The sequence below is a fragment of the Dendrobates tinctorius genome, unplaced genomic scaffold (assembly GCF_039654945.1).
Source record: "Dendrobates tinctorius isolate UK_male_01 unplaced genomic scaffold, ASM3965494v1 ptg000075l, whole genome shotgun sequence".
Taxonomy (NCBI): domain Eukaryota; kingdom Metazoa; phylum Chordata; class Amphibia; order Anura; family Dendrobatidae; genus Dendrobates; species Dendrobates tinctorius.
In genome coordinates this window covers 31,172,232-31,199,387 of record NW_027361743.1, presented here as the reverse complement: position 1 = coordinate 31,199,387, position 27,156 = coordinate 31,172,232, and the positions used below count along the sequence as shown (strand labels likewise).

The window sequence follows — 27,156 nt, the reverse complement described above, 5'->3', positions numbered from 1 at the left end:
ATCAGCAGAGAGTTATAGGTGAGATGCTCTGCAGCACAGAAAAATGTCAGCAAAAATTGCTCACACAGAAAATTACCCACAAGTTTACTAAGAACAGTTTATTAAGGAGTTCTAATAATAATAACTTCAGCTTACAAAACAATCATTGCACATCTGCAAATAATTAGCCACCTGGTGATAGTCCTGAACAGGAACAATAGTGGTTGGGACCCGATCCTTGTCTGCCCTTATTCACACAGACGTCAACTTTGACACATGATAAGTTTATTAATACTAGACAGTGTAGGACTGCCCTGACCACAGAGTCACCTTGTCGATGGTGGGACGGGTTTTATGCTATGTTTGATCAAATACAGTATTACTGTCATGTTCCCAGTGCAGGTTTTTGAGCTGCACGTCAGGGATTAATGTCTGGAGCTCAGTGCAGGTTTTGACCTGCACACCTGGGGTTAATGATTGTAGCCTCTTTTTGGTTCTGGGAGAGCTTCTTAAACCCCTGGGAAGCTCCAATCCCTGGCAGTTATACTTTTGCCTCTGGCCGAGTGTGCTGACCTCTGTGTGCCTGTGCCTGTTTGTTGTTATAGCTTGTTTATATGGTTCTGACCCAGTTCTGTTTCCCATTGTGAGTTTGCCTGTTGATTCTGTACTGCGCTACCCTCTCTGTGTATGACTCATTGCCTGTGATCTGACTACTCTCTGCTCGCCCCTCTTGTACCTTGCAGCTATCTCTGTGTATGACTCATTGGCTACATCCTGACTATCCTCCCTGTCTATGCTCCTTGGCAACTTTGTCTCGCAGTTACCCTGCTTGGAGTTCTCTTGCAGCTCCTAGCTCTCTGGAATTTAGGCCATGCCCCTAGCAGCTTCAGGTCCTGCTGTTCTGAAGTACGCATCTACTCGGCTGCTGCCCGCTCCACAGGTATCTTTGAGCACAGTTCGCTTTACTCAGGACACACGCACTGGCTCAGTGAGCAAGTTCAGTGCGGTGTTCCTGACAATTACTAAAAACTCTATATGATTTAAATGCACTTTTGCTTTTTACTTATTTAATTATAGCAGGGTTTTTTTCATTTTGCCTTTTGTAGGTTTTGTATGCTTTTTGGCCATGTGAACATGCATTTATATGCTGCATGTGTACCAACTCAAACCAAGCTCAATTTTTGTGTTTTTTCTTTGTATTTTTGCATTCTGTGCAAGCTTGGGTGTGGCCTCCCTCTCCTGAGCTGGAAATTGTATTTAAAGGCTTCCCCTGACTGGTGTCCAGTGGTTGGGACCCAGTCCTTGTCTGCCCTTATTCACACAGACGTCAACTTTGACACATGATAAGGTTATTAATACTAGACAGTGTAGGACCGCCCCGACCACACCTTGTCGATGGTGGGACGGCTGTTATGCTATGTTTGATCAAATACAGTATTACTAAGAACTCTGTATGATTTAAATGCACTTTTGCTTTTTACTTATTTAATTATAGCAGGGTTTTTTTCATTTTGTCTTTTGTAGGTTTTGTAAGTTTATTAAAGAGGTCTAACAACAACAATAACTCTGGTTTAGTAAACAATCATTGCCCACCTGCAAATTAGCCATTTTACGGCAAATTAGCTATTCTCCTTAACTACCGTATATACTCGAGTATAAGCCGAGATTTTCAGCCCATTTTTGGGGGGCTGAAAGTCCCCCTCTTGGCTTATACTAGAGTCATATATGCCAGGGGGTCGGAGGGATGGGGGTCTCGGGTGTCAGGTCATACTTACCCCCCTGACCCGTCTCTGCAGTCCCCCTGCTTGTCCCACGTTCTCCCTTCCTTCCTTCAGCGGTCATGTGGTACCGCTCATTAAACTCATAAATATGCGCATATTCATGAGTCTAATGAGTAGTACCACGTGACCGCTGAAGGCAGAAAGGGAGACTGTGGCAGAACGGGGCTGCAGAGACAGTGCCAGGAGGGGGTAAGTATAGCTATATTCACCTGTCCCCGGTCCATCGCTGCTCGCCGCTGTCTGCTGTGTCCGTCAGTGACATTCAGACAGCAGAGGGCGCGGTGACGTAGTTAGTGCACGCTGCGCCCTCTGCTGCCTGAATGTCACTGACAGATGACGTGGCAGATAGCGGCGAGCAGTGATGGACCGGGGACAGGTGAATATCTCAGGTGCCGAGTCCTGAGCCAGCAGTGACACCGGCACCTGGCCCCCAGTGACGGAGAGGTGAGTATGTCATTTTTTTCATTTTTATTTGCAGCAGCAGTGGCAGCATATGGGGCATAATCTATGGAGCATCTTATGGGGGCAGCATATGGGGGCATAATATATGGGGACAGCATATGGGGGCATGATATATGGAGCATCTTATGGGGGCAGCATATGGGGGCATAATTTTTAGTGCAGCATAAAGGGGGCATAATCTATGGAGCAGCATATGGGAGCAGCATATGGGGGAATAATCTGTGGAGCATCTTATTGGGGCAGTATATGGGGGCATAATCTATAGAGCAGCATATGGGGGCATAATCTATGGAGCAGCATATGGGGGCATAATCTATTGAGCAGCATATGGGAGCAGTGTATGAGGGCATAATCTATGGAGCATCTTATGGGGGCAGCATATGGGGGCATAATCTATTGAGCATCTTATGGGGCAGCATATGGGGGCATAATCTATGGAGCATTTTATGGGGCTATTATTAACCTTTGTGCAGCATTATATGGGGTGTATTTTGTATAGAGCATCTTATGGGGCCCATCATGAACTGTATGGAGCATTATATGGGGCTTCTGATTCAATATGGATATTCAAAAACATTTAACCTACTGATGTCTCTATTAATTTTACTTTTATTGGTATCTATTTTTATTTTTTAAATTTACCAGTAGCTGCTGCATTTTCCACCCTAGGCTTATACTCGAGTCAATAAGTTTTCCCAGTTTTTTGTGGCAAAATTAGGGAGGTCGGCTTATACTCGAGTATATACAGTACTTTAGTTTATCTTCCACCTGGTGATAGTCCTGTACAGAAGTTGCAACCATGTGATACACGCCTCATAGGTTCTCTTTTTTTTCTCAAGGCGACCTGCCTGTGCATTAGCCAGTGTTAATTTGCGGCAAGCCAGGTCATTCTGCAATCCATCAAAGAGAAACCACAAGCTGGGATGACTGCAGTGGAACATGGAATTAAGTGCAATGTGAAATCCCTCACAACAGTTTGTGGTTTTTGGTGACTGTTCCAGGGCTACATCATGATGATTCCATTTTCTTATAGGAAATTGAGGATTTCTACCAGCTGCACCCTAAATACATGTAGAAAAAAAGTATGTGAGCACTTCATTATAGCATTCTTCATCTGGGAATGTGGCAGCAAGCTTATCAAAAACACATCTTCAATTGGCACAAAGGCTAATGCAGCAAGAGACTTCAGTGTAATTTTTATGTTGATATTAGATTCATATTCTGTTTTCAAACCAAAATTTTTTATTTTTCTAATGAGACTCTGACAAAGATGAAAATAACACCCTTTAACATCAGCAAGTGGAAAGACAATCCTTACTGCAGTCATACAAGCCTTCTCACAATCCACTGAAACCTTTTGAGGTGCCAGATATGGAATCAATAGGTTTATTATTTCAAACATTCTCTTATACGTGTTCATGTCCTTTCTTTGTAGTAAAATGTACAAACATGGCGGATATGACTTACCCACCTTGGCATGCCAAGTGTACAGTTGGTAAAACATATTGGGCATTTTATCAACGGTGCCATCTCCATAGATAGTATCTTTGTTCAGCTCAAGCATAAGGGTCATTCCATGGTAACTTACATTACATTCACAAGCCAAAAACTGAGTAACTAATGGCTACAGACTGTTCTTTGAAGGCAGACACTTAAATGAGTGAATGTATATTGTACATTAAACTATTCTCAATAGATTTCAATACAGTTTGATTTTTCAAGAATACAAATTAAATACAAAATACAGTGTTATTACTTGGTAACTAATGTTACAACACAATGTAGTAAAGTACGTTACAAAGCTGATGGTAAATTACGTTACAATACCATTACTTTAAGAGAAGTAAACTTATTGTAACGTATGTTACTAACTGTGTTGTAACTTAAGTTACCATGGAATGACCCATAAGATCTCTGTCTCCTAAAACCAGAATTCTGTTTCGATCATCCTATCCTGAATCATGAAGCATCAGTGGACTATACTTTTCCGGAATGCAAAAATGTATAGTTTTTGGGTTAGGCAAATTTCCATCTGTTCTATGATAGACCAGACTACTCGCAAGAGATGATTGTCTTGGCACACGGGCCAATACATCATTACTCAACACAGACAACACCTTTCCCATCACATTATGAGGAGTAGCACTTACTGCTCTCACATCTTCTCTCATTTTGCTTCTGGCAATGTTTGCTTCTGCTTTTTGAGGGTAGGAGTCATGACAATGTTCTGTTGGTTCTTGAACTACGTTGCCATCTTTTGCTTTGAGAATTAAATGGCATTTTGAAGAGTGATGCAGTCGACATCTCCAAGTCACCACTGCATTGATAGTACGAAATGCAAGATATTCAAACCCCAGGTAAATCATAACTTTGTTGTTCCTCTGGCATCTTCAAAACTAAATTGTTTGCACTACAAGAAGAAATAGAATACTTTAGGTGAACTCAAAATACACTTTTATTGAAAAAAAATAAGGAATGACACGATTACCAATTGGAAACAATGGGGGTGAGGGAACGCTGTAAGGCCCATTTGAAATAATGTCAACAAGGGAAGCTAATTGACTTCCATGGGCTCAATTGAAATACAATACAGCACAACACGGACAGTAAAGAAAATGCAGAATGGATTGAAACAAAGGTATGTGGGCCCAGTTTACGTCTCCAGGTTCTACAGGTTCGGTTCACTCATACCTAGTCCCAGAGGACAGATTCTATTCTTACGAGTTGTCATTCCACTGTGCTGTAAGAGGAAGGACAAGATCGGGAGTACCGTTCTCACACCGGTTCCAGAACCACCGGGGCTGTTACCAATGTTGCAGGGGGGAAGAATTTCGGACAAGGACCGACCCTTGCATGTGACTGCGGCTGGCGGGGCAGCATTAAAAAGCACTGCGTGCGGCAATTGGGCAGAGTCCAGGTGGGAAAGCTAAGTGGATGGTCAGGTGCCATATCGGTTGTGAGAGCAGAGTACCCCGTGAATGCAGGGCGACTTGACTCATCTCCTGCATGTCGTTCAGCTGCAGAAGGACTACCGACTGATGGTTCCCCACTATTCTCCGTGCCGGGAGGTGGCTCAGATTGGACGCCAGACACTGTGTTGTGTGCGCGGTGCAGTAACCAACAAGTGACTAGGCCAGAGCCTGTTATTCAAGTACCCGTATAAAGCTCCGAGCGAGGCCTCGCTCCAGTGGTTCTCTGTACTGAACTGAGCACAGTGTTTGACATTCGGGAGTGTGGAAGCTCCCCTCATTCATCAAGGGCTCTCCTCATGCCCCGTGGATTGAAACCGCCTTCCCTACGGAAACCGGAAACCTTCGAGACATCACGTGCCGCTGTTGTCGGTGCTATCGTTGGAGAACCGAGACACTGCAATCAAGACGACTACAGACTGATAAGTTTTTCTGCCTTTTACTTATTGAACTATCGTTTACCCCTGGCCTATCCCTACTGAGCTCCTAGTTCTACCCAAATCCTTATCTTACCCCCGTCTCCCATCACTCCCTGTGCGAAGTTTACTTGTTAATAAATCTGTTAACTCTTGATCTGTCTCCTACTGTGATGACATCCCACGTTCCTGCGATTACTTGAGTACTAAAAATAATTCCACTCTCAGAGTGGTGTGTGTGGGCCTAGAGACCCTTATTCAAATCCATTCTGCATTTTGTTTCATCCTATGCCTGCCTACAGCTGCAGTATATGTGTATGATACATAACTATGTAGGATCTGTTCACTGTTATTCTTGGTAGACATAAGTGGACAGGGAAGGAAGTGCAGGCACCAGATTCACTGCCACTGAAATCAATGGGAGAGCGGCGCTGCTATGGCACTTCCACCTCAAGGGATCAAGGCCACAACAAGGCACGGGGGTACAGTTGCCTGCTTCTGCTGGATCTCCGTCCTCATTGAAGATCCAGATGACATGCATCGTGTTGAAGAGACCCGTCGGGTCCCTGCACTGCTATACATGCTGCAGTTGCACTGGCTGTGAGCTGACGTCAGAGGTGCAGCCACAGGGAACTGCGCATGACAATGGCGCACGCTCCGATGTCAGCTGCCGGGCTGTGCGGTGGCTACAAAAGACACAGGGCGAGGTGGGAGCACAGGAGAGGTGAGTAGAATGTTTTTGTTTTTAATTATGCATTAGGGGCAGAACGGGGACACATACACTAGGATTGGGGACCATGTAAACCAGGATGGGGACATATAAACCAGGAAGCGGGCATATATACCAGGATGGAGACCATGTGGACCATACATATCAGGATGGGGACCATATATACCAGCATTGGGACATACTGTATATAGCAGGATGCAGACATATTCACCAGGATGATGGGCATATATACCAGGATGGGGGACATTACTGCATAATGAAGGGGGAGGGGGGCAATTCATAAGTCTTTATAGAATTTAGAATGCAACAGGACCCCATACATCTGACCAACGTGTGTGTGTGGGGGGGGCAGGTCCAAATTTTGCACTGGAGCCAATCAGACTTCAGTTACACCACTGCAAAAACATATACATTCTCAGCAAGAACACAAGGTGGTAAAAGTGACAGAATCTCACCTTTCTGCTGTGCCTTCTGGATTTCCAGGAACAACTATCTCTGCCAGCAGCACCCTGCTTTTGGTGGGTTTCCACTGAGATGATAATGTTTAGATGTGACCTGCAGGTCCATGTAACTCCACAGATAATACAGTGATACTTTTGTGAGTACTGATAGCAGTGATGGCTCCTCTGGATCACACTGCTGCTGGTTCTGCATGTGCTGTTGTTTTGAGCTGGTGGGAGGAGTAAGGCAGAATCAATGAGAGAAGAGAGCAGACTATATCTATCTATTGCTGATAATGACAGACTGCTACAAACCACAGATCTTTGCATTTTTGCAGTTTTGCACTAGGTCAACTGTAAATCACAAGTTAATCACATATCATGTGGACATCCTCACCTTGCACCTCAAATATCATAGATCTGAAACTTTGTGATACTGAAATTGGCAATTTTCCACGTGGGCAATTTTCCGTGTGGGCAATTTTCTGTGTGGGCAATTTTCCGCCTGGGCAAATTTCCGTGTGGGCAATTCCCTGTGTGGGCAATTTCCTGTGTGTGCAATTTCCTGTGTGGGCAAATTTCCGTGTGGGAAATTTTCCATGTGAGCAATTTTCCTGTGGGCAATTTTCAGGGAACCGTCCTGAACAAATGTTGCGAACACAACATGAGAGTTTTCTACAATGTGTCAGTGAAGGTAAAACTGTCAGCAACCAAATCTGAAATAGACATAAATTTGTCTACTCTGTTTAGCTATTAGGCTATGATCACATGTTGCATTTTTGCTGCTTATTTATGCAAAATAAAAGCTGTGCTTTACAGTAGCAGCAAAAGCTATGAGATTTCAGAAATCTCATGCGCACTTTATTTTTTTTCCCCTCACTGAATTGGAAAACTGCTGCGTTTTTGATAACTGCAGCATGTCACTTCTTTCAGTGTTTTTGCAACTTATCTTCACCCATAGAAAACAATGTGAATGAGTAAAAACACAACCAATAATGAAGATATCAGGTTTTACTGCATTTTTGGTGCAGAAAACTCAATAACAGGTGCTAAAAATGTATCAGCATGAAAAACCCAGCATAAAACACAGTGAAATCTGCTTTTTCTAAGCAGCTTCTTTACTGCCAAGAGAGCAGGTTTTGTCTGCAGAAAAAAAACACAACATGTGAACATAGCCTAATACAGGGGTTGTCCAGCCTTAGGCTGGACGTCTGCAGTTACTCTATGTGACTGGAGACTTGTGAATCCTCACATCGTGTGCACTGCGAGCTGTGAGGATTCTCCGGTGCCAGCAACTGATGCGTGACCATAAGTATGTGATTTGCATACATGTGGTCACATGCTAACTAAACATGCGTGGCCTTGCTCAGTGCAAGTGTATTGAGTGAGCCAAGACACATCTTGCCGGAATATAGTTAGGAGTATAGAGACCACAAACTTGTGGACACATGTCCCTCCTGTGTCAAATTAAGACTTGAAAAAAAATGGCTTGGGCTTCCGCGTAATTTTCAGAACCAGCAGAGGGAAAGCCCACGGCTAGAGGCTGATATTAACATTTTGGGAAAGGGAACAATATCCCCAAAGGATCCTAGGCTTTTAACAGCTCACAGCTGTTTGCTTAGCCTTTCCTGGTGCGTTCACGTGGTTCCCAGAAAAATAAATGGCATAGGGTACCTCATAGAATCAAACCAGCAAAGACTAAATAGACAGCTGTGGGTTTATATTGATAACCTGGGAAGGGGTCAGAGATATTGCCTACCTCCCAGGCTACCAACATCAGCCCTCAGCCACCCCAGAAATCTAGTGCTCAGCCTTGGTCTCCCCACTTGTCCTGCGGCAGTTGCAAATGGGGTAATAAGGTTAGAGTTGATGTCATCTTTGTATTGTCAGCAGACACCAAGCCAAGGGGTATATAATGGAGATGCATCTATAAGACACCCCCATTACTAACCAAATAATAAGTTTTGAAAATGAACAAACAGCAAGAATAAAGTCCATTATTTGAAATAAAAGTCAACACCCTCTGTTACGCATTTTTTCCTAAAAACCCCAAAGATATACTCACCTTTTAGCTCTGTATTTGTAAGCGCAAACCAGGTGAGGAACAATCAGAGGAAAAGTATAATAGAAACACGTCAATATCACCCACTCCTGGTTTTGGCTTACAAATACTGAGGTTAAAAAAGTTCAACGAATACTCAATGTCTGAACGCCTTTAGTCTGCAGTGTGTATCACATAAGTGTGTACTATACAAGTGTGATGCTCAGAATTAATCCAGAAATGAACCAGAAGGGAACTGAAGGTAACTGGATAGTCACTGTAAACAATGTTTCTGTTAGTTTTGACTCTCACCCCTATAATCCTTCACTTTCTATTAACCCCCTAATCCCTACACCAAGTAAGGAACTATTCATCTCACCCTCCATCCTCCCCATCCATCTCACTTCCTCCTTAGAACTTTTCCTCAAAATACAATCCTATGTCTCCAAACTCAGTCAGCCCCCCATGGCCTCTCCTGCTCCCACCTGTTATCAATTTATCTGCTCCTCCTCACTGCCGGTGGTATTACTCCAAATCCTGGTCCTCCTCACCACATCCCCACTGTCATTTCTACCTCCCATCCATGCTCTATTACAACTTTCCATGACCTCTCTAACCTTATACCCATTCGCCCAGCCCCTGCTACCCCAGTCCCACTAACAGGAGCTCTATGGAATGCTTGCTTTGTCTGCAACAAACTATCCTACATCCATGATCTTTTTATTACTAACTAGCAGAAGAGCCCGGTGCTGCCCAGGCACAGTAACTAACTACAGTTAGTTATAACAAAATATAATGATTATATCTATATATATAAAGCTGAGTATAGAGCCCCATCCATTCCGCATAGCCACATTCACTATAATATCCCACATCATCCTGTCAGCCAAAGCTACTGGACTACTACGCATAATATCCCACATCATCCCGTCAGCAAGAGCCACTGGACTACTACCCCTAATATCCCACATCATCCCATCAGCCAGAGCCACTGGACAGCTACCACTAATATCCCACATCATCCCGTCAGCCAGAGCTACTGGACTACTACCCATAATATCCTACATCGTCCCATCAGCCAGAGCCACCGGTCTACTACCACTAATATCCCACATCATCCCATCAGCCAAAGCTACCGGACTACTACCCATAATATCCCACATCATTCCGTCAGCCAGAGCTACCGGACTACTACCCATAATATCCCACATCATCCTGTCAGCCAGAGCCACTGGACAACTACCACTAATATCCCACATCATCCCGACAGCCTTGAGTCAGAACCAGAGCGCTGAGTGGAACGGTCTTAACTTCCATACTGGGGATCCCTTTAAGAGAGGCCTGGCGTCAGAACCAGAGTGCTGAGTGGATTTGCCCTGACTTCCATACCATTGATCCCTTTAATAGAAGCCTGAGGTGAGAATCAGAGCGCTGAGGGATTTACCCTAACTTCCATACCGGAGATCCCTTTAAGAGAGGCCTGGGGTCATTACCAAAGCGCAGAGTGGATTTTCCCTCACTTCCGTACCGAGGACCTCTTTAAGAGGGGACTTGGGTCAGAATCAGAGTGCTGAGTGGATTTGCCCTAACTTCCATACCGAGGATCCCTTTAAGAAAGGCCTGGGGTCAGAAGTAAAGTGCAGGATGGATTTTCCCTGACTTCCATACCGGAGATCTCTTTAAGAAAGGCCTGGGGTCAGTACCAAAGCGCAGAGTGGATTTGCCCTAAATTCCATACCAATGATACCTTTAAGAGACCCTGGGGTCAGAACCACAGAGCTGAGTGGAACAGTCATAACTTCCATACCAGGGATCCCTTTAAGATAGGCCTGGGGTCAGAACCAAAGCGCTGGATGGATTTGCTCTGACCTCCATACCAATGATCCCTTTAAGAGGGAAGATGTGTGTTGTGAGTTCATTTTTCCCTTCATCATTGAGGTCTGATGAACTCCCTCCTCTGGTGAAGGAAGGTAGTGAGGCGGATTACCAAACACCTGGGCAGCTAGATGATGACTGGGTGGCTGGAATTGAGGACTGGATATAAGGCTGCCGACGCCCTTCTTCCTGGCTGGTGATTTTCCTGCTGGATTCTTGGAGACCAGTCTGATTCCTGCATCTCAAAGCTAAGTTTTTCTGCTCTGCTTTGTACTCTTCAGTTTTGTTTTTGTTTTGCCTTGTTTTTTGGGAGTTCTGCCATCCCCAGCCGGGGGTGAGCTGAATTCCATTTTTGTCTCAGGTCTGTTGATCTTTTGCTCTGTCTTCAGAATATACCTGAGTGCTGATATAGTCTTTTGAAGCCTAGCGACTTCAGGGCCTGTTTTTCCTATCAGTCAGTTGGCTCATTTTGATTGGTTGATTTGATTTGGTTTTTGCAGATGGCAGACAGCAGCTTTCCTATCCTGTCCTATGTAGTTAGCTTGGGCCCCATCATTTGCTCAACCTACCTTTCTATCTGTGTTAGTGTTTTCATCTTGCTTCACCGTCATTATATGTTGGGGGCTGCCTATTGCTTTGGGGTCTGCTCTGGGGCAGTTTAGTTTTTCATCTTTCTGTCTTTAGGCTATGTAGTTCTCCGGCTGTGATCGAGGGGTCTAGGGCACCGTAGGAACCCCCCACGGCTACTGCTAGTTGTTGTGGATAGGTTCAGGGGTCTGCAATCCGATAGCTGCCAACCTCGCTGGTTTTTCTGGACTTAGCGGGTATTTTGTTTTTTCCTCCTTCGGTGACTCATCATAACAGATGTGCCTACAGGATGGAGGATGTGTGATTGGGATATAGGCACGGGAGGGGGGATTCATTTCTGTCATGTGCTCTCTGCCCCTTTCAGGGGGGCAGGCAATGGCTGGGAGCTTATGTTCCCAGGGATTCTATATTTCTCCCACCATGTCAGTGTCTGCTGAGGTGTTGTCAAGTGGGAAAACTGTTGGTCATAGCAACCAATCACAGCTCAGCTACTTTTAACCAGCTCTGGTGAAATGAGAGATGCTTAGTGATTGTTTGCAAGGAAAACTGTTGCTCATAGCAACCAATTACAGCTCAGCTTCTTTTGAACAGTTCTGGTGAAATGAAAGATGCTTCGTGATTGGTTGGTGATACACACACACACACATTCATTTTTATGTATAGAGATAAAACTTTCCTTCCTCACCATCACCGAAACCTGGCTCACTCCCTCTGACACAGCCTCTCCTGCTGCACTTTCATATGGTGGGTTCCACCTTTCCTAGCCCCCCCTGCCCCAGCAGCAAGCATGGTGGAGGAGTTGGGTTTCTCCTGTCAGATAACTGCTCCTTCACTCCAATCCCAGTGCCACCCTCTGTTACCCTCCCTTTCTTTGAGGTGCACTCTGTGCGCATCTACTCCCCCTGCAACCTCCAACTGGCTGTCAATTGCCGCCCCCGAGGGCCAGCCACCACCTTCTTTGACCACTTCACCACCGGGCTACTTCATTTCCTCGCCTCTGACATCCCCACTCTCTCAGCTGCCACTAAACTATCTCTCACTTCCTCCTTTGGCCTCAATCAATGGTCTTCTGCAGCCACTCACAAAAATGGCCACACACTGGACCTCATTTTCTCCTATCTAACCTCTTTAACTCACCTCTTCCTCTTTCTGACCACAACCTACTTACATTCTCTTCCCTCTCCTCTCCAGGTCCACAATCCCCACGCCACAAACTTGCACACCCTCGCAGAAATCTTAAACACCTCAATCTACACTCACTGTCTGAATCCCTCCTATCTCTTATAGACATAAGTTCCCTACATAATGCGGATGTCGCTGCTGCTCTATATAACACCACAGTAGCTGCAGCTCTGTAATCGGTTGCCCCTTTTACACATACCAAAGCTCGCAAAATCAACAGACAGCCCTGGCACACTAGCCTGACCAAAGAACTGAAACAGGCTTCCAGGGTTGCTGAGCAGAGTTGGAAAAGATTCCACTCCAAGGAGGACGTCATCGCATTCAAACTGTCCCTCACTACTTTCAAGGACACACTTGCTGCAGCAAAACAAACCTACTTCTCATCTCTCATATCCTCCCTGTCTTACAACCTTAAACAGCTATTCAACACCTTCAATTCTCTCCTCTGTCCCCCAGCACATCCTCCCTCTACACTCATCTCAGCTGAAGAGTTTGCCTCATTTTTCAAGCAGAAGATTGATAACATCAGAGATAGTTTTGGTCGTCAACCCACAGAGCCCTTTCTCCTAACTGCCCAGCCCCCCTCCTCCAAAACCAACTCCACCATTACAGAAGATCGACTCTCCACTCTACTCTCAAGATCACATCTCACCACCTGTACACTTGACCCGATCCCATCTGTCACGCCGCTGCTGCGGCCGTCCCGGTCACTGCCGACTCCCACGCCGCTGCTGCAGTCGCCCCGGTCCTCACCGCTGCTCGCCGCCTCCCGGCACACTTACCCAGCGCGCGCTCCCGCTCTGTCTCCTGCGCTCCGATGGGCGCACGCCCCTGCCTGGCTTCCTGTTCCTCAACGGGTGCGCGCTCACACTGTGTTCAGGAGCGCACGCGCCCTCCATTCCCCCTGAGGGCGCTCTCCTCACTCTGCTCTGGGGGGGTCATGACCCGGAAGTCCCTGACAGATTCCCTATATCAGGCCGCCTCTCCCTCCTGGTGGTGCCTGATTATCACTTGTGCCCTGCTAGTGATTCTGGCCCCACTTCCCGCTGTGCGTGCCTCTGCCTGCAGCCTCCGCTCTCCTGCCTATATCTAATCCGTCCTATCCGTTGTTCTCTCCCCTAGGTCCTGGTAGTCCGTGACTCCGTTCCGTCCTACCCTTCCAGCTGTGTCCTCCAGTCCGTGCCTGGTCCCTGCCGTCTTGCCCGTGTTACCAGTCCTGTCCGCCTTCCGTGTTCCTGTCCTGGGAAACCCTCCGCCAGCCTCTCCGGCCTCCTGTCTTGACTCCTGTGTCCTTCCCTGGGTATCAGCTGCCATGGTGATAGTCTGCCCCTAACACTCCCTGTATAGGGGGTGGTCTACCTGGTCAGCTCGCCCATGGGATGTTCGTTGTCATGGTCCAGCGGGTCCACTCCAGGAGTACCTCCTAAACTCTCACAGAATAATCAGGCCATGGATCCCGCTGGTACCCCGACCCAAAAGGAACTTTTGTTCCTCCGGGAAAATCAGGCGAGGATAATGTCGTTCCTCAAATCCATGGAGTCACGTCTGTCCTCCTTGCAGACCTCTGATCCGGGGAGTGCCTCCCAGATCGCCGGTCTCCAGCAGGAGCTTGCCCAGCAGCGTGACACTCAGGCCCATATCTTGAATTACATGGCCTCGGTGGAGAACCGCCTGCTAGCTCTCCAGACCGCAGCTGCTGCCCCGGTTCAGGCGGCTGTTCCGCATTCATCACTCCGGTTGGCTAAACCTCCACGCTATAGCGGAGATCCCAAGCTGTGTCGGGGGTTCCTTAACCAATGCCAGCTGCATTTCGAATTGTCGCCTCAGCAGTGCCCCACCGACCGAGCCAAAGTAGCCTTTGTGGTATCCCACTTGGAGGGTGAGGCGCTGGCCTGGGTAAATCCCTTGTGGGAGCGAGATGATCCTTTGGTCTCCCAGCTTGCAACCTTCCTGGAGACTTTTCGTAAAGTCTTCGACGAGCCCGGTCGCCTGGTCTCAACCACCAAGTCCTTATTCAATCTCCGCCAGGGTACTCTCTCTGTGGGGCAGTACGCCATCCAGTTCCGTACGTTGTCCTCCGAGCTAGGATGGAACAACGAGGCTCTGGTAGGGGCTTTTTGGCGCAGTTTGTCCTCTCGAATTAAAGACGAGTTGGCTGGGAGAGACACCCCTACGTCTTTGGATGACCTCATTTCCCTGGCAATGCGTATCGATCTACATTTCCAGGGGCGTTCCCGCGAAGCCACCAGGGAAAGAAGACCTCCTCGTTCATTGCCATCTACACGCAGTCCTCCTCGCTCGCGATTTTCCACCGCGGCTTCAGCACCGGAGCCCATGCAGGTGGACCAACTCAAACCAGCGGAGCAGCGTCGCCAGGAAAGACTTACACACGGTCTTTGTCTCTATTGTAAAAATATGTAAAACACAAGCCGCGGAGACACCATCACATGTTTCTCAATGCAAGCAATGACTAGACAGGTCTTTCCCTGGGAAGGAACAACCACGGGAAGGGCAGTCTCCAATGAAGGAAACCACCTATGCCAAAACATGGTATCCATCCACAGACAGCTGTTTCAGGGTATTGCCCCTCATCAGTGTGGTGTAGGAAACTGGCCAGTAGGAGCAATGCCTAGTAGAAGACTATGAAAAATGAGGATGAATGAACTCATGGTGATCAACATCCAACACTGCGGAGACACCATCACATGTTTCTCAACGCAGTGATTCTAGAACATTGCCCCCATCCCTTATGGGAAATATGTAAAAATATGCAAAACACAAGCCGTGGAGACACCACCACATGTTTCTCAGCGCAAGCAATGACTAGCCAGGTCTTTCCCCGGGAAGGAACAACCACGAGAAGGGCAGTCTCCAATGAAGGAAACCACCTATGCCAAAACATGGTATCCATCCACAGACAGCTGTTTCGGGGTATTGCCCTACATCAGTGTGGAGTAGGAAACTTGGCAGTAGCAATGCCTAGTAGAAGACTGTGAAAAATTTGCCTCTATTGTGGCAGCGCCACCCATCTCCTGCATTCCTGCCCGGTGAGGCCGGGAAACGCCTCCGCCTAGGACAGGTAAGAGAGGCCTGCCTAGGTGTTAGTGATACCTCTCTACCCATGACCCTTTCTGTTTTCCTGATCCTGGGTTCCAAACATTTTTCTGAGGAGGCCTATATTGATTCAGGGGCAGCAGGGAGCTTCATCCAACTCGAGGTGGTAAAAAGATTGCGGATACCTGTCAGGTCCTTGGAGGTTCCCCAGCAGTCAGCTTCAGTCGACGGTGCTCTCCTGCGCGAGACTGTTACCTTGGTCACCGAAGAGGTGGAGTTACAGATTAGAGCCTTGCACCGAGAGAAGACAGCTTTCTTCGTGCTGCCTTCATTATCCCATACATTGCTCTTAGGTCTTCCTTGGTTAAGGGTACATGAACCTGTCCTGGATTGGCGATCTGGAGACATTCTTCATTGGGGTCAGTCTTGCCAGACTAAGTGCCTCCTTCCAGTACAGCCTCTCAAAACTTCGCTACCGGCCACGGGACCTGCAGGTCTGCCTTCGGCCTATTGGGCCTTTGCCGACGTCTTCAACAAGAGGGAGGCAGAGAGTCTTCCCCTGCACCGGCCATATGGTTGCCCGATCGATTTTGTTCCGGGTTCTACTCCACCCTGGGGGCAAATTTTTCCTTTGAATCCCCTCGAGTCCCAAGCCATGACCGAGTACGTTCACAAAAATTTGGCCAGAGGCTTTATCCAGAAGTTGTCTTCACTCGCTGGAGCAGGTTTCTTCTTTGTCAAGAAGAAAGATGGGTCTCTTCGTGCTTGTATCGACTATCGGGGTCTTAATGAAATCACAATTAAGAACAAGTACCCACTTCCTCTCATCCCTGAGTTATTCGATCGGCTGCGAGGGGCACGAATCTTTACCAAACTAGACCTCCATGGAGCCTACAATCTCATCCGTATTCGCTCCGGAGATGAATGGAACACCGCTTCCAACACCAGGGATGGGCACTATGAATATCTGGTCATGCCCTTCGGTTTGTGCAACGCTCCTGCAGTATTCCAGGAATTTGTACATGACATTTTCCGAGACCTGCTGTACTCCTGTGTGGTGGTATATCTGGACGATATCCTCGTCTTCTCTCCTGACCTGTCCGCCCACCGGAGAAATGTCCGTCAAGTACTGTTGAGCCTGAGGGAGAATTGCCTGTATGCTAAGCTGGAGAAGTGCGCCTTTGAACAGCCCTCCCTTCTGTTCTTAGGCTACATCATCTCCGACTCAGGCTTACGCATGGATCCAGAGAAAGTGTCTGCCATGATCAACTGGCCACGCCCCCACAGCATTAAGGCAATTCAGCGATTTCTTGGCTTCGCAAATTATTACCGGCAGTTCATTCCTCATTTTTCCTCTTTGACCGGTCCCATCTCCTCCTTGATCCGCAAGGGAGCTAACCCTCACGTCTGGCCATCCGAGGCCGAGAACACCTTCTTGTCTCTGAAACAAGCTTTCGCCACGGCACCCATGCTCCATCGCCCAGAGGCTAACAAACCTTTCATCCTCGAGGTTGATGCTTCGGCAACTGGGGCCGGAGCCGTGCTTTCTCAAAAATCCCCCTCCGGTCGGCATGTTACATGCGGGTTTTTTTCCAAGACGTTCTCCACTTCAGAGCGGAACTATTCCATTGGAGACAGGGAACTGCTTGCCATCAAGTTAGCCCTGGAGGAGTGGAGGTACTTATTGGAGGGAGCCGTACATCCGTTTACAATCTACATGGACCATAAGAACCTAGCTTACATTCGATCAGCACAGAGACTCAACCCTCGGCAGGCCAGGTGGTCCCTGTTCTTCGGCCGATTCGATTTTGAACTTTACTTCCGTCCCGGCAACAAGAACCTCAAGGCTGATGCTTTGTCCAGGTCTTTCTTGTCCGCAGATATTGAGGAAGAAGCCACGCACATCTTAGATCCTTCCAAGCTCATCACGGTGGCACCTGTCATGTTAGTTTCGCCACCTCCTGGTCAAACTTTTGTGCCAGAGAAAGACTGCAGACGGGTCTTACGCTGGGGGCATGCCTCCAAACTTGCAGGTCATGTCGGCTTTAAGAAGACGCTCGCTCTTGTGTCCCGCTACTACTGGTGGTCTACTCTTCTCCAGGATGTCCGAAGTTTTGTCGCCTCCTGTCCGTCCTGTGCCAAACACAAGGTTCCTAGGCAGCTGCCCTCTGGTCTTCTTCACCCGCTTCCAGTTCCTTCGGCTCCCTGGCAACACGTTGCCATGGATTTTATTACCGATCTACCCAAGTCTGCAGACTGCACCGTCATCCTTGTGGTGGTAGACAGATTCTCCAAGATGGCACACTTCATCTCTCTTCCTGGGTTACCCTCAGCGCCTGACTTGGCGAAAGTTTTCATCCATCACATCTTCCATCTCCATGGACTGCCCCAGCATATTGTTTCGGACAGAGGAGTCCAGTTCACCTCTCGATTTTGGAGAGCCCTATACCGGTCTATGGACGTCACACTTGACTTTTCCTCATCGTACCACCCACAGTCCAACGGTCAAGCAGACCGGACTAACCAGAATTTGATGAACTATCTCCTTCATTTTTCTAATGCCCACCAGAATGACTAGTCTGACTTACTCCCGTCGGCTGAATTCGCCTATAACAATCACATCAGCAAGTCTTCTGCCAAGTCACCTTTTTTTGTCACCTACGGGCAACATCCGGGTGTACCTCTACCGGTTCCTCCTGTCTCGGGTGTACCGGCGGCAGATCTTCTGTCCGGGGATTACTCCAGGATCTGGCAGGAGACCAAGACCGCTCTCGAGTTAGCACGTGACAGGGTGAAAAGACACGCAGACAAGAGACGCTTGGATTCCCCACTATATCATCCGGGTGATAAGGTTTAGTTACCCTCCAAGTTCATTCGCCTAAAGATCCCTTCGCATAACCTGGGACCCCGATACATTGGACCCTTTGAGGTCTTGGCTCGTATCAACGATGTCTCCTAAAAACTGCGGCTCCCCGCCTCGCTCCACATACCTAATTCCTTTCAAGTGTCCCTTTCTTAACCTAGAAAAATATTCAGGATTGAGAGTCCTCAGTAGTTGATACCTTTTAATGGCTAACTGAAAAGATGGTAATACATTGCAAGCTTTCGAGACTACTCAGGTCTCTTCATCAGGCTAGACTAATACAAAATCTGAAGTCACATATTTATGCACAATACAGCCTAGAAAAAATGCAATAGATAAGACAAGTGACGTGAAGCAGAACTATCAATATGGGAGAGGGAGAAACATAAATATAAACATTGGACCAGTTCATAGATAAGGAGTCTGGATGTTTTATGGTCCTCTGATTGGGGTCTAGTTCTGTGTTGCCCTGCAAGGTTTTAAAAGGAAATTCCTTAATTGATGTAAAAAGACATAAATCCATGCGACACATTCATTCCAGCACTGAGAGTGTCAAAGTTCGTCATAAATTTGTACTCCCAAACTCGTCTCTCTATCTGAGATGTGAAGTTACCTTTCAATACCAGTAATTTCATATCCATGCTGCTGTGATCAGGGATACAGAAATGTTTTGCCACAGGTAGATCCATTCTTTTTTCTCTTATTGTGTGACGATGAGCATTCATCCTTGTTCTAAGCTTTTGCCCTGTCTCCCCCACATACAGACCCCCAGTTGGACATTTAGTACAAATAATTAAGTACACCACATTAGATGTAATGCAGGTGAAAGTACCTGGGATCTTGTAGTCCTGATGTGAGTTGGGTATCTTTATCTTGTCCGTGGTCATTATAAATGGACAGGTTTTACATCTCACATCTCAGGTAACTTCACATCTCAGATAGAGAGACGAGTTTGGGAGTACAAATTTATGACGAACTTTGACACTCTCAGTGCTGGAATGAATGTGTCGCATGGATTTATGTCTTTTTACATCAATTAAGGAATTTCCTTTTAAAACCTTGCAGGGCAACACAGAACTAGACCCCAATCAGAGGACCATAAAACATCCAGACTCCTTATCTATGAACTGGTCCAATGTTTATATTTATGTTTCTCCCTCTCCCATATTGATAGTTCTGCTTCACGTCACTTGTCTTATCTATTGCATTTTTTCTAGGCTGTATTGTGCATAAATATGTGACTTCAGATTTTGTATTAGTCTAGCCTGATGAAGAGACCTGAGTAGTCTCGAAAGCTTGCAATGTATTACCATCTTTTCAGTTAGCCATTAAAAGGTATCAACTACTGAGGACTCTCAATCCTGAATATTTTTCTATCTACTGGCTAACACGGTACAAAGATATACATCTTTCCTGTACCTTTCTTAACCTGTCATCCTCAATCGGTTCCATGCCTCTGCTACCTATTCACCTCCACCGGTCTCCGCTGACGATGTGTTTGAGGTTAAAGACATTTTGGCCATGAAAAAGCAAAGAGGGAGGACCTTTTTCCTGGTTGATTGGAAGGGCTTTGGTCCCGAAGAGAGATCCTGGGAGCCTCGGGAGAATATCCAGGCTCCTCGAATTTTGGCTAAGTTTCTTTCCAGTCTGCGGAGGGGGGCGCGTAGGGAGGGGGGTATTGTCACGCCGCTGCTGTGGCCGTCCCAGTTGCTGCCGCAGTCCCCGCCGGCTCCCACGCCACTGCTGCGGCCGTCCCGGTCACTGCTGACTCCCATGCCGCTGCTGCAGCCGCCCCGGTCCTCACCGCTGCTCGCCACCTCCCGGCACACTTACCCAGCGCGCGCTCCCACTCTGTCTCCTGCGCTCCGACGGGCACGCGGCCCTGCCTGGCTTCCTGCTCCTCGATGGGCGTGCGCTCACACTGTGTTCAGGAGTGCACGCGCCCTCCATTCCCCCTGAGGGCACGCGCTCTCCTCACTCTGCTCTGGGGGGGTGATGACCCAGAAGTCCCTGACACATTCCCTATATCAGGCCGCCTCTCCCTCCTGGCGGTGCCTGATTATCACTTGTGCCCTGCTAGTGATTCTGGCCCCACTTCCCGCTGTGCGTGCCTCTGCCTGCAGCCTCCGCTCTCCTGCCTATATCTAATCCATCCTATCCGCTGTTCTCTCCCCTAGGTCCTGGTAGTCCGTGACTCCGTTCCCTCCTACCCTTCCAGCTGTGTCCTCCAGTCCGTGCCTGGTCCCTGCCGTCTTGCCCGTGTTACCAGTCCTGTCCGCCTTCCGTGTTCCTGTCCTGGGGAAACCATCCGCCAGCCTCTCTGGCCTCCTGTCTTGACTCCTGTGTCCTTCCCTGGGTACCAGCTGCTGTGGTGATAGTTGCCCGCGTTTCTGCCCCTAACACTCCCTGTATAGGGGGTGGTCCACCTGGTCAGCTCGCCCGTGGGAGGTTCGTTGCCACGGTCCAGCGAGTCCACTCCAGGAGTACCTCCTAAAGTCTAACACCATCCCACTTCATCCCAAACCTCACCACAGTCTTCATCTCAACCCTAACGCATCTCTTCAACCTATCACTAACAACTGGTGTTTTCCCCTCAAGCTTTAAACATGCATCAATCACACCTATCCTCAAAAAGCCCTCTCTTGACTCATCCTATGCATGTAGCTATCGTCCTAGATCACTTCTCCCCTATGCCTCAAAAATACTGGAACAACATCTTGAATTGTGTGCCCACCTCTCTTCTTGCTCCCTCTTAGACCACTTACAATCTGGCTTCTGGCTGCACCTCTCCACTGAAACTGCCCTAACTATGGTCACCAATGACCTATTAACTGCCAAGGCCAAGTGACACTACTCTATCCTCCTCCTTCTGGACCTGTCCTTTGACACAGTGGACCATTCCCTATTATTACAGACACTCTCATCTCTTGGCATCACAGACTTGGCCCTATCTTGGATCTTGTCATACTTAATAGACTGGACATTCAGTATCTCCCAATCGCACACCACCTCCTCACCTCGCCCCCTATCTGTCGGAGTCCCACAAGGTTCAGTCCTAGCGCCCCTGCTCTTCTCTATTTACACCTTCGGCCTGGGACAGCTCATAGAATCTCACAGCTTTCAGTATCACCTCTAAGCTGATGACACACAGATCTACATCTCTGGACCAGATATCACCTCCCTACTAACCAGAATCTCACAATGTCTGTCTGCTATTTCATCCTTCCTCTCCGCTAGATTTCTAAAACTTAATATGGACAAAACAGAATTCATAATCTTTCCCCCATCTCACTCAATTCCCCAAACGGACGTATCCATTAAACTGATTTCTGCCCACTCTCCCCAGTCCCACAATCTCGCTGCTTTGGGGTAATCCTTGATACTGATCTCTCCTTCAAACTACATATCCAAGCCCTTTGCACTTCCTGCCGACTTCAACTCAAAAACATTTCACAGATTCGTACATTCCTTATCCAAGAATCTGCAAAAAACCCTAGTCCATGCCCTCATCATCTCCCGCCTTGACTAATGCAACCTCCTGCTCTGTGAACTCCCCTATAACACTCTCGCACCCCTCCAATCTATTCTAAACTCTGCTGCCCGACTAATCCACCTGTCCCCCCACTATTCCCCAGCCTTTCCCCTCAGTCAATTCCTGCAATGGCTTCCCATTACCCAAAGATCCAGTTCAAAACCCTAGCTATGGCATGCAAAGCCATCCACAACCTTTGCCCTCCATAGATCTGTGACCTCGTTCTCCCGGTACTTACCTGCTGCAACCTCCGAACCTCACAAGATCGCTTCTCTACTCCCCTCATATCTCATCTGCCCACAAACACATACAAGATTTCTCCCGTGCATCACCCCTACTCTGGAACTCTCCACCACAACATAGACTCTCGCCTACAATGGAAACCTTCAAAAAGTACCTGAAGATCTACCCCTTCCGACAAGCCTACAACCTGCAGTAACCACCGATCGACCAAGCCACTGCACGACCAGCTCTACCCTCGCCTACTGTATCCTCACCCATACATTGTAGAGTGTGAGTCCAAGTGGGCAGGGTCTTCTTTCCTCCTGTACCAGTTGCGACTTGTATTGTTTAAGATTACTGTACTTGTTTTTATTATGTATACCCCTCCTCACATGTAAAGCACCATGAAATAAATGATGCTATAATAATTAATAATAACGTGGCCTAAGGCTGGTTTCACATTTGCGTTTTTTAGCGCTGGAAAAAAACGCACACCTGCGCATGCGTTTTTTCCCCTATATTTAACATGGGTGCGCATACCTGCGCGCTGGTAAGCGCATGTATGCGATTTTCATGCGCTGCGTTTTTTTGGGGTGTGCGTTGGGATTTTCCAGACGCAGCATGTTGCATTTTTTGGCCCTGCAAAAAAGCGCATGCGCACATATGCGCACGTTTTGCGCTAAAAATGGCCATTATAGCCTATGGATGCGCATATGTGCGCACTGGCATGCTCATGTATGCGTTTTTTTGCATATGCGTTTTTTTTTTTAAACCATGGAATTTAGGGGTTTGGGTTAGAGTTAGGGTTAGTTAAGGGGGTTTAGGGTTAGGGTTATGGTCAGGGTCAGGGTTAGGGTTGGGGTTTGGGTCAGGGTTAGGGTTAAGTATGGTTTTGTTAAGGATTAGGGTCATGGTTAGGGTCAGGATTAGGGTTAAGTATGGTTTTGTTAAGGGTTAGGGTCAGGGTTAGGGTTAGGGTTAGGGTTAGGGTCAGGGTTAGGGTTAGGGTTAGGGTCAGGGTTAGGGTCAGGATTAGGGTTAAGTATGGTTTTGTTAAGGGTTAGGGTCAGGGTTAGGGTTAGGGTTAGGGTTAGGGTCAGGGTTAGGGTCAGGATTAGGGTTAAGTATGGTTTGGTTAAGGGTTAGGGTCAGGGTTAGGGTTAGGGTCAGGGTTAGGGTTAGGGTTAGGGTTATGTTAAGGGTTAGGGTCAGGGTTAGGGTTAGGGTTAGGGTCAGGGTTAGGGTTAGGGTTAGGGTCAGGGTTAGGGTTAGGGTTAGGGTTAGGGTTAGTTAGGGTTTAGGGTTTGGGTTAGGGTTAAGTATGATTTGGTTAAGGGTTAGGGTCAGGGTTAGGGTTAGGGTTAGGGTCAGGGTTAGGGTTAGGGTTAGGGTCAGGGTTAGGGTTAGTAAAGTCATGGTTTGGGTAGTGTGAGGGGCCACCTAAAAATGTTGGAAAAAAACGCAAACGCGGTAAAAACGCGCTAAAAACGCATACAAACGCATAAAAACGCTGCGTTTTTTTCATGCATGCTCATAAAAATGCTTGAAAAAAACGCAGCAGTTGTATGCTTATGTATGCGTTTTTTCAATGCGTTTTTTTGCGGGAAAAACGCGCTGCAAAAAAAAGCAAGTGTGAAACTAGCCTTAGTCCCACAATGAGCTTTTTGCAAGTTTTTTTTTATTCTGCATTTTTTTTTTAATTTTCCAGTGTCCTATTTTACTTACTGGGTCCAGAAATGGTGCAGAAATTATGCAACATCAAAAATGGACCAAAAAAGCTCATCGTGGGAACGTAGCCTTAAAGGTTTTTGTTTTTTACTTGATATGTCTATTGGATGTGCCTATTATGAATGCTATACTTTTTATGGTCCCTTCAGTAACACTCAGCTTCACCTGTGATATCCATATACTAAAAGTGTATGTGGGTGACATTTACATATGACTGAACAAACCTTTTTAACACTTTGCTTTGCTTTATTTATTGGTTTATTTTGCTCTCAGATGCTATTTCTACCCATTTTTGTTGCTCAAATTTATCTAAGATACAAACAAAATTTTTGTTGAAGGCCCCAATCTCCACCATCTTTGTTCCCCAATGAAGCCCGACCATGGCTGGGCTTCATAGAAGATTGTGAATTTTAATATATACTGTAATACTCATTGCAGGTTCAAGTCCCCTAGGCGGGCCTAAAAAGTAAAGTATAAATGAATAAAAATATAAAATTTTAGAACACCCTCATTTCTTGATTCAAATATAAAAAATATCAAATACACTCATTTGTTCTTGCCCTATTTGTAAAAGTCCGATATCTAAAAATATAAAATGAATTAAGCCATAGGGTAAATGCTGTAAAGAAAAAAAACGCTAGCCGATATTGCCATTTTTAGGTAAACAATCTTTTGCAAAAAATAGTAATAAAATGCTTTGTATGTGCCTAAAATTGGTATTAGTAAAAACATACGCTCTCCACTCAACAAAACAAGCCGCAATACAGGTCCATTGACCAAAAAAAATGTAAAAAGCTACAGACCTCAGAAAATAGTGACACAAAACATTGCTGATTTTTTTTTCCCCATCAAAATATGAATTTTTTTTTACAAATTTGGTTTCACTAGCCTGAAGAATCTTGTGATCAGGTCATTTTTTCACCGTACAGTGAACACAATTAAAACAAAACACAAACAAACAATGGTGGAATTGCATTTTTTTCACCATTTTTTCCCAATTTGGAATTTATTTTCCTGTTTTTCACTAAATTATATGGGAAAATAAATGGTGTAATCCAACACTACAGCTAGTCTCATGTAAAACCAATTCCTCAATATGGATAAAACGTGATGGAAAAATATAGAAAAAAAACTTATGGCAAGAAAAAATAAAAATTTATGTCGTGAAAGGGTTAGTTTTTAAAGAAATACTCGTCAAGCCCTTTAGCTTGCAGTAGATTGACCAGATATATATTTTATGTTAATATTACTAGGACATTTCGCTGGAAAATAAAATAAAAGTGAGTGTGGACAAGGGTACCCTGGTCATTTTGGTAAACAATGGGACATCAGCAACCCCCACTTCTTTGGGACAGTGAAAAACATACATTAGTTTAGTAAATATTTCCCAGTGACCATCAATAGTTCCGGGACATTTCCACCAAATAGAATAGAATTCTCTGTAAGTTGAAATACATCAAAGCCTTGAAGGGCTCAGCTTGAAAAGACTGGAAATAGCCTTAAGTTCTTATCTTGTCTCTGCTCGAGGGAAGCCATAAATTCCACAACCTTATTGCATTATTCTCCTGGTTACTCAGTGTAATGACCAAATGTTTTTATTGCCATATAATCACAACCCTACCAACAAAGCCCTCACTGGTGTCTCTCAATAAAGTCCGTCCTGTTCTGTACTAGACACTGTGAAAAATATAAGTAAAACTATTAATATAATGGGATAATGTATGGTTCACAAAATCCAAAAAACTCTAGGTCAGCTATTTTTTTTATAACTTTTTGTATTTTTGTTTTTATTTCCACATAGGAAAAGAAGGCATCTTGAGGTGTCATCCTGACCTGGCCGGAAGAGAATTGACAAGTGGGACCTTAACAATGGAGTCACAGCAGGAGCAGAGACAAGCAGGGCTCACTTCCTTAAATTCTAGGGAAAGCGAGAGGATGACTCTACTGAACACCCGCTACAAGCAGAAGTTTGGGTTTCCTTTTGTAATATGTGCGAAAATGGCAGACAAAGAGAAAATAATGGAAGAGTTGACCGTTCGTCTTCTAAACACTCCATCGGAAGAACTTCACAAGGGAATTGATGAGGTTAAAAAGATTTGTCACTTGAGATTGCAAGATATTGTATGCAAAGGTTCTTCCTTGCCCACAAAACTGTAATAACTGGAAAACTTCAATTTACATAGGAGCATAATTAGGAAATATCTAAGGGAATGTGACCTTGTAATGGCGGAATTCACTGTCAATTTTGTGTTTTACTAAAGACATGACATCATAATTACGGGAATAGAAGAATTTCCATGTTATTTCAATTCTAAATGTAAAATAAAATACAATTTAAATTAGCTTTTAAATCTTTAGTGAGTTTTTGACATCTCGGATGAGTACCGAAGACGTTCTGATACAGTGAATTCTTGTCGCTGCACATTACAGAACCATACATGCTCCTTGTGGCATCATATGGATCTCTAACCAACACTCCATTAGGGAAATTTTGGGTCTGATTCATTATTGCATCTGCGCCCGTTTTTTGTCGAGTTTTTTGGTATTTTGCACCTTTTTTACATTGTACCACATTCATGTTTCCACTTGTGCCCTTTTATTAAGACTATTTTTTACATGTTTCCATCTTTTTTTCTTTTTTTAGCTCACCAAAGGTTTTCATGTGTTTTTGCCTGATTCAATATTTGTAGCAAATGTTCTCCAGTCTAGAGATGAGCGAACCTTTCAAGGTTCGGTTTCATTTCGGTGAACGTCCCGATATTCACCAAACGGTTCGTCGAACATACCCCAACCCCACTGAATTCAATGGGAGCCAATCGCATAGGCAACAGCTTCAGGGGGGGCCACAAAGCTGCCAAAACAGCTCAAATAAGGGGCAGACACCAGGAAAAGTGTCATCAATTGACTCATCAATTGCACTATAAATAAATAACTAAAGAAAATTAATGTGGGTTCCCTTGTATTTTTGATAATCAGCCATACAAAACTCACAGCTGCGGGCTGCAACTCTCAGCTGTCAGTGTTTTTTATTATTTATTTGAATAATAAAAAAAATACAGCTTAGGAACCCCTCTGTCCTTCATAACCAGTCTTGCTCAAGCTGACAACTGAGAGTTCAAGCCTGCAGCAGTCAATTTTGCCTGGCTGGCTATGAAAAATACAAGGGAACCCCAAGTATTTTTTTTATATTTATTTTATAGGCGGAAGATTACTACTTCCATCAGCTGCAGCCTGCTCTCGCTGTTAACAGCTGAATACAACTCTTAACATTGTCCCCTGCTTGCACTGATCACA

General features: G+C 46.0%; 1 protein-coding gene across 2 annotated transcripts in view; it reads left to right on the top strand.

Annotated features, from left to right (window-relative positions):
* Window positions 1-26,206, top strand: part of URAD (ureidoimidazoline (2-oxo-4-hydroxy-4-carboxy-5-) decarboxylase) — a 98,459-nt gene extending 72,253 nt beyond the window's left edge. For both annotated transcript variants that reach the window (XM_073583352.1, XM_073583351.1), the window contains one exon: window positions 25,664-26,206. In XM_073583352.1, coding sequence (XP_073439453.1) covers window positions 25,664-26,019 — 356 coding nt within the window. In that variant the 3' untranslated portion in view covers window positions 26,020-26,206. The remainder of the gene's footprint in view (window positions 1-25,663) is intronic.
* The last annotated feature ends 950 nt before the right edge of the window (window positions 26,207-27,156 follow it).